The 13,764-nt window shown below is 37.7% G+C and overlaps 1 protein-coding gene across 1 annotated transcript in view; it reads left to right on the forward strand.

Moving 5' to 3' along the window:
- Positions 1-13,764, forward strand: part of DLEC1 (DLEC1 cilia and flagella associated protein) — a 275,413-nt gene that overhangs the window by 212,635 nt on the left and 49,014 nt on the right. The window contains 4 exon segments of the mRNA XM_053715663.1: positions 1,166-1,288; positions 5,774-5,868; positions 7,178-7,268; positions 7,926-8,120. Coding sequence (XP_053571638.1) covers positions 1,166-1,288; positions 5,774-5,868; positions 7,178-7,268; positions 7,926-8,120 — 504 coding nt within the window.

Raw genomic sequence — 13,764 nt, forward strand, 5'->3', positions numbered from 1 at the left:
TTTCATGATTCAGATAGAGAATACAAATTTAAACAACATTACAATTTACTTCTATTATTTATTTTGATTCATTTTTTAGATATCCTTAGTTAAAGAAAAAGCAATGCACATGGGTGAGCCAATCACACGAGGCTTCTATGTGCAGCAACCAATCAGCAGCTACTGAGCATATCTAGATATGCTTTTCAGCAAAGAATATCAAGAGAATAAAACAAATTAGATAATAGAAGTAAATTAGAAAGATGTTTAAAATTACATTATCTTTCTGAATCATGAAGGAAAATATGTGGGTTTCATGTCCCTTTAATTTATTATGCTTTAATAATTTCTTAATTATAAAACATATTTACTTCTTTATTTTTAATATTTGTTCTTTATTGCCCCAATTCAGGACATTAAACACCTCCTGCTTTTGTGTAAACATAGTGCTTGTCACACACTCCCTAAAAGGCCAAAAAGCCATTTCCTTAACCTACAAATGCTGCAAATAAAATAACTAGTTTAGGCAATTTGCAGCAGTTTGAAAACCTAGGTAACAGAATTTGTTTTTTAACCTCTCTAGGGAGCGAGAGAAAAAGCACCATTTTTACCCCAAAACAAAAGGTGGTTAATGTTCATTTAAACAGTTAAACAATATATAAACCCCACTGAAGATATTAACAGCTCTAAAAAAGATTTAAAATATGGCAATACTTTATTTAAAGGGACATGAAACTAATTTTTTTTTTCATGATTAAGATAGAGAATACGATTTTAAAAAACTTTCTAATTTACTTATATTATCTAATTTGTTACATTCTCTTGGTATCATTTGTTTTAGGAGTAGCAATGCACTACTGGTTTCTAACTGAACACATGGGTGAGCCAATGACAATCGTTATATATTTGCAGCCACCAATCCGCAGCTAGAACCTAGGTTCTTTGCTGCTCCTGAGCTTAGGTAGATAAACCTTTCAGCAAAGGATAACAAGAGAAAGAAGCAAATTAAATAATAGAAGTAAATTGGAAAGTTGTTTAAAATTGTATTCTCTATCTGAATCACAAAAGAAAAATTTTGGGTTTCATGTCCCTTTAAGCTATAAAATGTGAATAAACAACATTTTTATAAAGAGCCAGTTATGTAAACAGCACATAAAACGGTTCTGTGTAATTTCTTTGTCTGCAGATTGTTCCTGCTGGTGGCAGTTGCTCCATTCATGTGTCCTTCACCCCGTTGATGTTGTCTGGGGTCACTAATAAGGTTGAATGCAGCGGTTACGCTTTGGGCTTCATGAGCTTAGATGATAAGGTAAATATGCTTAGTTTAGTAATGTACTCTCAGAACTTAGTTATACATAAAAATGTGTAATTATGCATAGCAACAACACTTTCAGTGTCTGTTATTTATTTATTTTGCCTGTTTGTAATTTGACTTTGAAAATTATGGGGGGGCAATAATTTAGCGCTCCACTTGTAATCTAACCCTCTGTGTTATATATTCTGTGCTGCCCAATATAGGGCTAAATTACAAGTGGAGAGCTATTTATCATTTGTGCGTTAACTGCGCTCGACATCGGGTACTGCGCATATTAGAATTTTACAAATTACAAAGTTAGAATATCGCAACTACGTTAACGCACCCCCCCATAGACTTTAATGGGGTGTGGAGAGCTGAAAATAAAAACAACCAACAAGTCACGCAAACCTGATCACGTTTTCTCAAGTGCGCTAACCCAACATGAAATTATATGAAAGATAAGGAGTAAAACATGTTAAAATATTTTTGCATGAAAAGTCTTAAAGGAACAGTAAAGCCAAAATGTAATTATCATGATTCAAACAGAGTATTCCTATTATCAAATATACTTCATTCTCTTGGTGTCCTTTGTTGAAGAGTATACCTATTTAGGCTTAGGAGTAGCAGTGTACTACTGGGAGCAGGCTGGTGATTGGTGGCTACATATCTCTTGTCATTGGCTCACCCAGCGTGTTTAGCTAGATCCCAGTAGTGCCTTGTTGCTCCTGAGGCTTACACTTGTATCACAAATGATACCAAGAGAATAAAGCAAATTTGCTAACATTTAGAAATTTGAAAGTTGTTTATAACAGCACGCTCTATTTGAATCATGAAAATTCATTTTTGATTTGACTGCCCTTTAAGTAAAAGCTGTTTAAATCTGTCTACAGCATACATCATAGGGAGATATATTTAAATACAAATAAATTACTGTAATATATTCTGAAATACTTCTAAATGGATAATAGAATGTTTTAGTATCAATTTAACATTGGAAAAAGCAAACAAAAAGAAAAAGAAATGCAAACAGTGAGGCTTTTTTGCAGTGTTTTATACACCTGATGTAGGTTTTGGACAATACAGGATACAGTTAGGGGTTAATATGAATAAAAATGATTTGAATCCAAAAGGATCATGAAACTAACTGTCAGTCATATCTATCCACAATAAAAATACCCCAAATCACTCCAGAAATGTCAGAAAATCTTATTAAACCCATAAAAGCCTCCTGGTAAAAGCCCAGGCCCTGACGGCTTCTATAAAACTTTTGGAGCTTACTATAAAACTTTTGAGGATCTATTGGCTCCTCATCTCCTAACTCTATTTCAGGTGATTGATAAAAATAACTTGTTCTCTTCCAATATGTTAGAAGCCCACATAAGTGTCCTCCCTAAGCCAGGGAAATCACCAGACCAACCAGCACATTTCAGACCTATATCATTGCTTAATGTTGATTTAAAACTATACTCTAAAATCCTCGACAATAGACTCAACCCTATACTACCCTATATCATTCACCAGGATCAATCAGGCTTTGTCCTGGGTAGAGAAGCAAAGGACAACACAGTTAAAAGCCTACACCTCTTACACCACATTACTAAAAACCATATCCCTTCAGTCCTCCTGTCGACAGATGCCCGAAAAGGCCTTTGACAGGTTGGACTGGACCTTCTTATTCCTTGCCCTACAAAAATTTGGATTCCCTGTACACTAGACCCTTGGCTAAGGTCAGAGTTAATGGAATCCTTTCAGACCCCTTCCCTATCCTGAATGGAACATGGCACTGATGTCCTCTCTCTCCCTTGCTCTTCGTCATCTCAATAGAAATTCTGGCCTTACACCTCAGACAGCATCCCCTAATAACTGGGATTCCCCTAGAATCTCACATACATAAATTAGCTCTATTTGCTGACGACCTCCTTCTGTTTCTATCAAACCCATTATCCTCCCTTCCCCTCATTATACATAACCTGAATACTTATGGTAAATTTTCAAATTAGTCTATTAACTTCAGTAAGTCGGAACTACTTCCCATGCAAAAGTCCAAAAAGGATATTGCACATCTCTCTCACAATACTCCCTTTATAATAGCTAACCAATCTCTGAAATATTTAGGCATCTTTTTATCACCAGACCCCTCCCAACTCTTCATGCTTAACTATGAAAGGTACACCCAGGAATTTCATACTTTGACTGAGGACTGGCTCCTCAAGCCAATATACTGGTTGGGTAGAATTAGTGCTCTCAAAATGTCCCTTGTACCAAAAATTCTATACGTATTTCAAACGGTCCCGATACCACTACCCAAAACTTTTCTCCCCCAGCTCCAAGCTATACTTAACTCCTACATCTGGAAACGTAAACCACCAAGAGTCACCAAAAATACTTTATACTTGCCTAAACTACAAGGGGGTTTGGGGGTTCCAGATCTCCAAGCCTACAGAACTTCTTCCATCCTATCCAGAATCTTAGATTGGTGCCACTTCGGTAACCCCACAGCTAAAACATGGATCTCGATAGAACATGATCTAGCTAGAGTCCCTCAACTGGGCAGCCTCTGTTGGCTGTCGCCACATTTAAGACCGCAAACAATAAATCAATCCCCCATCCTTAAAGAAACATTTGATACATGGGACAAGACACTACGACAATATAATAACCTCTCAACCATCCCCTCACCCTTGACACCACTTTTAGATAATCCAGACTTACTAATAGGGAAAAAATTTATATCCAAAAATAGCACTGATATCTGCAAACTTTTACCTTTATACCTAATAATGGACGGTCCCAAACCTCTTCCTTTTAATCACCTACAAAACCTGGAGACTGAAATCACTTTGACTTGGTTTCATCATTATCAAATTACTCATTTTTTGCAACACCATGCATCGAAGCCCTCATTGCTTCGCTCCCGATCCCCATTTGAACTCCTCTGCACTTCCTCTGCCCCGCCCCGACACTCAATTTCCCTGATTTATAAAATTCTATTATCACCACTTCATCAGAAACAACCTTCATATACCAGAAGATGGCAAAACTGTTTACCGTATCAGCTTCAACAATCCGACTGGAATTCCATTTTCATGTCTATTTCATTATCTTCACACTCATCAGCACTGCTAGAAATGAATTACAAACTTCTCATGCAATGGTACCTAACTCCAGCAAGGTTGAAACATATTTTCCCTCAGGCCTCTGATAGGTGCTGGAGGAACTGTGGTCAGGTAGGATCACTATATCATATATGGTGGGAATGCCCGGGTATCACAAAATATTGGGAAGCAGTTAGAAGACATATTAACTTTCTTTTTGGCTGTGCCTGGCCTCTTGACCCACTAATTTTTCTTTTCACTATGTTTCCGAAAGCACCCTCGAAATTGCACGGTAAATTATTTCACATTATTTTAAACAGCGCAAAACAGATAATCCCAAGATTATGGAAACAGGAGAAGGCACTCCTTACACAAAATTGGCTGCAACAAGTATCCAAAAATATTTCTCTTGAGAGATATTATTATATGTCTACAAATAAATTAGAAGTCTTCCATAATATGATCTTCTTATGGGACTCAAAACCACAGTTTCCACCAGACTGGACATAGACAATTATTCCTATTAACCCAAACCTATCACTCTTGTCTGACCATTGCTGTGGACCTCCCCTTGGAGGTAAGCTCTCTACCCCAAACCTGATAATATGTTTTGTAAATGTTATTTAACTCTATTTAAGCAACATACCTGGAGAAGTTAAACTGCTTGGGTGTTATATGCTCTTTGTGTACCAATATTGAAATTGTTCTTTGATGTCCATGATTGGACCCTGAATCACATGTAAACTCTTCTTTTTATTTCTCTTCTTTTTTTATTGTTTACTTATTCTAAATAAAAAAATTATAAAAAAAATGATTTGAATAGTATATTAGGAGCATATTAAGTGCTTTGCTTACTGAAATAAATGTGATTAAGAGTCAGTTAGTGCAAACAAAAAGATCATATGTTCAGGAGTGTCTTGTGTGAGACTTAGTAACCATAACTCATTATTTCACCTGTGTTGTAGTTCAGATCTCCTGAAGGGATATAAAAGTGGAAAAATAAAATGCTCTAAGGAATCAAACACAGTTTACTGGGCTCTAGATGAAAACATCTAGTGACCCAATGACAAGAGGCAAATCTATGTAGACACCAATTGGCTAGCTTCAAGCTTAAAGGGACGTTATTATACCTTTTATTTTGACTTTCCTATCCCTTTAAATCGGGCCTGTTAGTGGGTCCTGAGACATGGAATTGAAGAACCCTGATTTAATTAATGTTACACAAAGCCATTGTCAAATCGCACTGTGTAACATCACCAGGTAAAGTCTTGCAATGAAGTTAATGTATTACAATACAATGGTGCTTGGATATGATATATTTCTCACAAGAATTGTTATCCGTACACTAAACCCCAAGGAACACAGTCAATATAAATATTTTTTACATATATTTTACTTTCAGTTTGCACAGTTGGTTTCTGGGAAAGTGAAGCGCCCGAATGGGTATGGAGTGGAGCCAATAAGAGTGGAACTCCAGTCATTTGTGAAGCCAGCTCTGTAAGTACAGATATGTCATGTGTAATTTATTCTTAAAGGGCCATAATACCCAAATGTTTAAACACTTTAAAGTGCTGCAGCATAGCTGTAAAAAGCTGACTAGAAAATATCACCTGAACATCTCTATGTAAAAAAGAAAGATATTTTACCTCAAAAGTTCCTCAGTAGCCACCTCCCATTGTAAAGGATTTCTAAGCAGCATATCAGTATGTCTGTTCTGGGACATCTTAGGGGATGAGCCTCTTGAACTCTCATATTATTTCACCAATCAGGTAAAGGAAGCTTACTATGAAATCTCACGAGAGTTAAGTCAAATCTCATGAGATCACAGTAAGAGTTCATGACCTCAGCACTGCTGATGCTGATTGGCTGCAGTTCATTTCTTCATTTCTTTTTTATTTTTACCTGCAGCTGAGAGCAGGTGAAGTATAACTTTTTACACAGAACTTACTCTGCTGAGCTGAGGAAATTGTGAGGTAAAATATCTTCCTTTTTTACATAGAGATGCTCAGGTGATATTTTCCTGTCAGCTTTTTACAGTTATACTGCATCAGTTTCAAGTGATTTAGCATATGAGTATTATGTCCCTTTAAAGCAAAAACATCCTTTCCACTAATAAGAGCTCTGAGGAGACTTCTTGTTTCTACTTACAAGTAGCAGAGTGTATACACCCATCCAGTGCTCATTCCTATTACATTATGAGAGTCTAAGAGAAAACCAGATCCGTTAGATGAGTCTATTTTTACTATTGTCACAGGAAGATTGTTAGGCAGCATTATATAGTTTTTTGCACCAACATTAGAAGCACAAATATTCTGGTGTTGGGAGCTTATGCAGTGAGTATGGCTTTAGCATAGATCTTTAGATCCATTAGAAGGAAAGGTCATCAGCAAGTCATTTTGTCTCTAGACTAGGAAAATCACATCTAGATTATCAGGTTGCTTTTTTGATTTGAAGGAAGAATCTGTGTGCACTGTCTGTCATATTCTGTTCAACCTCATGATACAGCGAGGTTCATATTTAAATCAGTGTTTAAACCGAGCATAAAAACAGCTGCTTAGTGTGCTACACCTCTCTTAGGATCCTGATTGTACTGGCTGTTAAAAACAATCTATCAGTTTTAAAAAGTGTTACACAGGTTAACTGTTCAGTTAAGCTATGTTAGATGAAGGTGAGCGCAGGTGGTGATGTTGTGAGGACATAAGTAATTGGTGCCAAATGCAGGGCATAGAGTTAGTGCTGTTTGCTACCTGTTTAGATTCGCTCCCAGAAGTCTGTGTGTTTTTACAGCTGTTGTTGTCATTCACAGGCTAACCGTGGAAGTGGAAGGCGATGACAGTGAGGGTCTGGTGTTTTATACTGCAGCAAGTGACCTGATACCTAACGGGCAGACATCTCAAGTAAATATCCTACTGATTACTCAAAGGACTGGACAGATATCTTACAAAATATGCTAAAAATATGTCCGTCTAGTTACATTAAATAACAGCATAGTATAATTAGCTTCTCCAAATGCAACTGTCTGTGACAAGCTTTCTACATAATGTATTGCTGTGCTTGGGTTTAATAGATAAAATATATTTGGTCAAATTAAAGGAATAGTCTACTTAAAAATGTTTATTGTTTAAAAAGATAGATAATCCCTTTTTTACCCATTCCCAGTTTTGCACGGTTATATTAATATTCTTTTCACCTCTGTGATTACTTTGTACCTAATCCTCTGCAGAGACAGCCCCCTTATCCCCCTTATCTCAGGGCTATTTACAGACTTGCATTTTCATCAATTAGTGATGGTTCCTGTACAACTCCACAGGAGTGAGCACAATGTTGTCTATACGGCACACATGAATTAGTAGTGCTTTGTTGTGTAAAGCTAATACAAATGCATGAGATAAGAGGCGGTCTGTAGTGGCTTAGAAACAGGCAGAAAGTTAAAACATTATAAAGTATATTAATATAATAATGTAGGTTGTGCAAAGCTGGGGAATGGTTAGCAAAGGTGTTATCTATCTTGGAATGGAAATGAAACATAAAAATCACTGTAATCTCCATTTTAGATTTTGACAGAGTTGGCCACTACTCGAAACCTGAAGCTTATAAACTCTACAGAGACTCCTCTATATTTCCGCCTGCTGTTATCAAAACCTTTCTCTGTGTCTACTGTTGATCTAAACAAGAGCATCAAGACATCCCATAGTGATCGTGAAGAACAGGGGGATGAGCTGGTGCTTTATCCACAGCAAAACCTACTGGTATGAGAATCCCTTCCAGATCTTTAGTATGTAGCATTAGGATCTTGGGCTCCATTATGATGATGTTAACTAGAGTTCCACTCTAACCAGGGCATTTGTTCCAATCCATGAAAACTCAAGCAAAAGTGCATTACACCAATTTTAAAAATCCTTACTCATTCCAGGTCATCAGATAGACAAGTGGTTTAGACACGATTTTGCATAGCTGGCATTTCAGTCCACCTGAAAACATTTCTCATACAAGTTTCAAACTTCTGTTGCTCAGTGACTGACAGAGACAACTTTCTTATAATGTCCAGCACATGTGCATATACAAATAATGGGTGCAACTCTGCTAAGGGCTCTGCAACAAAGCCCTCACTTACATCAGTACAGTCCAAAGTAGCAGTAGCACTCCAATCTCTTTGAAAACATTTATTGGAGTGCTACTGCTACTTTGTACTATACTGACAACTACCACAGATTCTTTTTTTTTTTATTTAGTTAAAAAAATAAATGACTGTAATACAATTTAAGAAACACACTTTTAGATAGATAAAGGATTTCTTTCTAATGCTTGTGAGAGTCCACAACCTAACTCTTGGGGAAATACTTCACCTGGCCACCAGGAGGAGGCAAAGACACCTCACACCAGAGCTTTAAGTATCCCCCCTACTTCCCTCTCTCTCCCAGTAGTTCTTTCCCTCATCAAGGAGAAGGCAAGGTTAGAGGTATTCAGAAGATCATTCCATTCTTCAATAGACCGTTCCTTGAAGAAAGGATGAGGTTGGATAGTGATACAAGGGGACAGGGGAGAAATTACACTCTTTTCTCCTTGGTGTGCAGAGATGTGAAGAAGGTGGGAGTTTGTCCTACAAATGAAAGGGACTTAGTCTATCTAAGGGAGACATATAGTATTGTCAGGGATTCATCTCTGTTTATGCTATACCTTTAAGAAAGTGAACTCACTAGCCCTATTTAAGGCACCTCCCAACAGAACTCATTGCTTGGTAATTTGTTGCTCAGTGACAAGCTGCTTCTGAAGAGACCTTGCCGTTTATACAACTTGTATTTCATTACATTGCTCTCTAAACTCACCCTGAGTTTCTGCCTGCTTGAATCTACCTGCTTGTACTCTTTTGTGCCTGGAGATTTTCACCGTTTATTTCAGTCAGAGACCTCTGTGTCTCTCCTGTATTGAAGTTACTCCCTGCAGCGTGTGACGTCACGCCCGACATTCTCCCGCCGCGGCTCTGACTCAGGCACGCTGTGGTACCGTTGGGACTGTTTGTGGTCTGGTAACAGTATTACTCTGCTCATTGTCATCTCCTGTAATACTGGTCTGTATATTTTGCATTATACGAACTGTGTGTACTACTGCAACTCCATTTATCTGCAAGCTTGCCATATTATCTGTGTAATGCACACCTGCTGGGGAATCATATATGCTACAGATGACAAATATGCATTAATCTATTTTCTCTACTTACTAACTTGTATACAAACAACTGTGACAAAAGATATATATTGCTACCATTCTTTCATAAACAGACTTCCTAAGCATACATTGGTCTTAGTCACAGTTTACCCTCATATCTGTTCGCAAATGACTGTTTGTATAACTTCAACTTTATCTGTTTCAAGTGACCATTACAGCTTCTTATGCTTTCATTGAACAAGTTTGGTTATAACTAACATTGATTTTCAAATTATGGATTATATAATGCTCTCAGCTTGATTAGTTCATTCAGATAACAAAGTGTTGTGTGATTGTTGGTGTGTTTGTTTAAGCTTGCTGCATAAACTTTATGTTACACTGCTTGTGTGAGTGAATCAAAGCACCTGCAGTAATTAACTCTTTCACTACTGTTGAAGTTGCTTTCGCTTATGAATTACTCTCCTTTCTGCTGCTAGCAGTCATTGTTGCGTGAAGGTTCCGTATTCACTCAGCTACCCTGCTGTAGTGACCCTCAGATCAATGAGCATATCAGGGTTCCCTTAAGTTCAATCTGTGGGAATCCGAGGTAAGGTGTGAGACTGAGTGGTCCTACATTGGCAGTAAGCTGTTGTAGTAGTGTTTTCTATAATAACTTAGCAAATCCTAACATATTACCAAGCCTTAAAAAAGAATACTACTAACAGCTAAAATCATGGACATAAGTGAACTGTCCAGGAGAGTTGGTTCTCTAGCTCAGAGTATGGATCACATGATTCAAGGATTAAGGGAGATTCAATTAGAGAATCAGAATATAAAAAAATGTATTAATGATCACCTTGCTAACAAAACTCCCAATGTTGAATCAACCCCAGAACCCATTGTTAGTCCGCCTGAAAAGTTCTCTGGCGACAGATCTATGTTCAGGGATTTCAGGAATTCCTGCACTCTGCTTTTTACTCTGAAACCTAAGTCATACCCAACTGACAGGATTAGAGTTCTAACTGTAATTTCATTTCTCAGAGGTGAGGCCAGATCTTGGGCCAATGCTTTTTATGAAAAGGATGATCCCATTCTAAATTCCCTAGAATAATTTTTCTCTGCTATGTCTCTCTTATATGAAGATCACAATAAGAAGAATACTGCTGAAACTGCCATTAGATCTTTAAGACAGGGCAAAAGAATGGTAGAAGATTACATTACTGAATTCAAAAGATGGGCTCCTGACACCCTTTGGAATATTCCTGCTTTACGCAATCAGTACCATTTGGGGTTAAATGATGCAGTTAAGGATGAGTTGGCAAGGGGTGTGATTCCAGAGGACTTGGATGCCTTGATGACTCTCTCTATTGGCATAGATTGTCGATTTAGGGAAAGGAAGTCAGAAAGATCTTATTCGGAGAATACCACCAGAAGGACTCCTAACTATCATCACTCACCTCCTTCCACAGTTTCCACTAGATCCATTGAAGAACCCATGGATGTTGCAGTCATTAGGGGACCCTTAAGACCCGAAGAGAAAGCAAGGCGTAAGCTTCTAAATTTATGTTTATACTGTGCTGAAAAGAACCATGGAGTTAGGGACTGTCCCTCATTGATTCGACAAAAGAAGGGTAAGATTTCATCTAATGACCATACAGTTAATTTGGTTAACAGCATAAAATCTCATCTATCTATTTATGTCTCCTTACAGTGGTCCCATCAGAAGATAAACGTTCAGGCCATAATTGACTCTGGGGCTTCTGGGAATTTTGTTGATAACACTTTTGTTGTTAATAATCACATACCACTAATAAAAAAGAATGTTGCACTAGCTATTCGTTTGGTTGACGGTTCATTTTTTAGCTCTGGTCCCATAACTCACCACACTATTCCACTCAAAGTGGTTACCCCATCAGGACACACAGAGTTTATGTCGTTTGATGTCCTTCCATCTTCTGTTTATCCACTAATCCTTGGATTGAATTGGTTAATAAAACATAATCCCACTATATCGTGGTCTACAGCATCAGTAGTTTTCGATTCAAATCACTGTAAGCAATCCTGTTTTGGGGTACACACACTTTGTCAAATCACTGAACATAAGCTACCAGAATGCTATAGTGAGTTTGCTGACGTTTTTGATAAAAAAGAGGCTGAGTCCTTACCTCCACACAGAGACTATGACTGTCCTATTGATCTTATACCTGGAAGCTCCATACCATACGGTCACATATATCCGTTGTCACAGCCAGAGTTAAATCATTTAAAACAATATTTAGATGACAATTTGAAAAAAGGGTTTATTAGACCTTCTACCTCCTCTGCAGCTGCTGCAATGTTCTTTGTAAAAAATAAAGATGGCAGTCTTAGGCCTATTATCGATTATAGGCAGTTGAACAAATGCACAAAAAAGAACAGATACCCCCTGCCCCTCATACCTGAACTTATTGAACGTTTACAAGGTGCCACAGTTTTTACTAAACTAGATCTCAGAGGTGCCTATAATTTGATCAGGATGAGGGCAGGGGATGAATGGTTAACTGCATTCAGTACAAGATACGGCTTGTATGAATACACTGTAATGCCCTTTGGATTGTGCAATGCCCTAGCGACATTTCAATGTTTTATAAATTATGTCTTTCATGATTTGTTAGATGTCTGTATTGTCGTATACTTGGATGACATCTTGGTTTATTCAAATTCTCTACAGGCTCACATTGTACATGTCAAACAAGTGTTAACACGTTTAAGGGCACACCATCTCTATGCAAAGCTTGAAAAGTGTATTTTCAACACAAACACCATATCATTCCTTGGATATTGCATCTCACCAGCTGGAATTGCAATGGAGTCGAGCAAAGTGGACGCTATCACTAAGTGGCCTATTCCACGTAATAAAAAAGATGTTCAAAGATTCTTGGGCTTTGCGAACTTTTATAGAAAGTTCATCAAAGATTTCTCTCTTATTGTCAGACCTCTCACTACGCTAACACGTAAACAAATTAAGTTTGTCTGGAATCAAGATGCTGATCATTCCTTCAATCTTCTAAAAAGTAAATTTATCTCAGCTCCTATATTACAATTCCCAGATCCCACATGTCAATTTACGCTGGAAGTTGATGCTTCTGAGTTTGCTGTAGGGGCTGTTCTATCTCAGAGACACTCAGATAAAGAACCTTTGCATCCTGTCTCCTACTATTCTAGAACCATGAGTTCAGCGGAGATTAATTATGGAATCGGTGATAAAGAACTTCTTGCAATTAAATCAGCTTTGGAGTTTTGGCGACACCTCCTGGAGGGTGCAACACATCCAATCACTATCTATACTGATCACCGTAATTTAGAATATTTAAAATCAAACAAGACCCTTACTGCACGCCAGGTTCGTTGGAGTTTGTTCTTTTCTCGTTTTGATTACGTTATAACTTATAGACCAGGATCCAAAAATATGAAAGCCGATGCTCTATCTAGAAAAGACCCTCGACCTACTGATCTGGTTTCTCCTTCATCTATCATACCTTCGGATAGAATTATCTGTCTAACAACTGATTTTAAAACCACTCTACAAGAACATTTAAGGAATGATTCATCTTTGGATCAATTGGATGTACTAAAACATTCAGACAACTTATATTACCATGGCACTTTATTGTATATACCTCCTTCTCTTAGGACTGAAGTACTTGCCTTTGCCCATGATTCCTTGTTGGCTGGTCATCCTGTAGTTCATAGAACTGCTCATTTGCTTAAAAGGAATTATTGGTGGCCCAAGATGCATGATACTATTCAACAGTACATTGAATCCTGTGTGGTATGTACAACTAAGAAACATCAACATAAGAGCCCATATGGTTACCTTCTCTCATTACCAGTACCAGATAGACCTTGGGCAGCGATTGCTATGGATTTCATTGTTGACCTACCTTCATCTGCTAATTATAACACCATATTAGTAGTAGTGGCACATTTCCTACCACATAGAGGATTGCCTACAGCATCAGAAACTGCCTCACTTTTTCTGAATCACATTGTGAAATTACATGGTTTACCTGGGTCAATTACCACAGATAGAGGTACGCAATTCACTTCAAGGTTTTGGAATCAACTGTGCTCCTCTCTCAATATTTCCAAACGTTTGAGTACCGCCTATCATCCACAAACGAATGGTCAAACAGAAAGGACAAATCAAACATTAGAACAGTATCTTTGTTGCTACTGCACTCAACAACAAGATAACTGGCATTCTCT

The sequence above is a fragment of the Bombina bombina genome, chromosome 5, assembly GCF_027579735.1.
Source record: "Bombina bombina isolate aBomBom1 chromosome 5, aBomBom1.pri, whole genome shotgun sequence".
Lineage (NCBI taxonomy): Eukaryota > Metazoa > Chordata > Amphibia > Anura > Bombinatoridae > Bombina > Bombina bombina.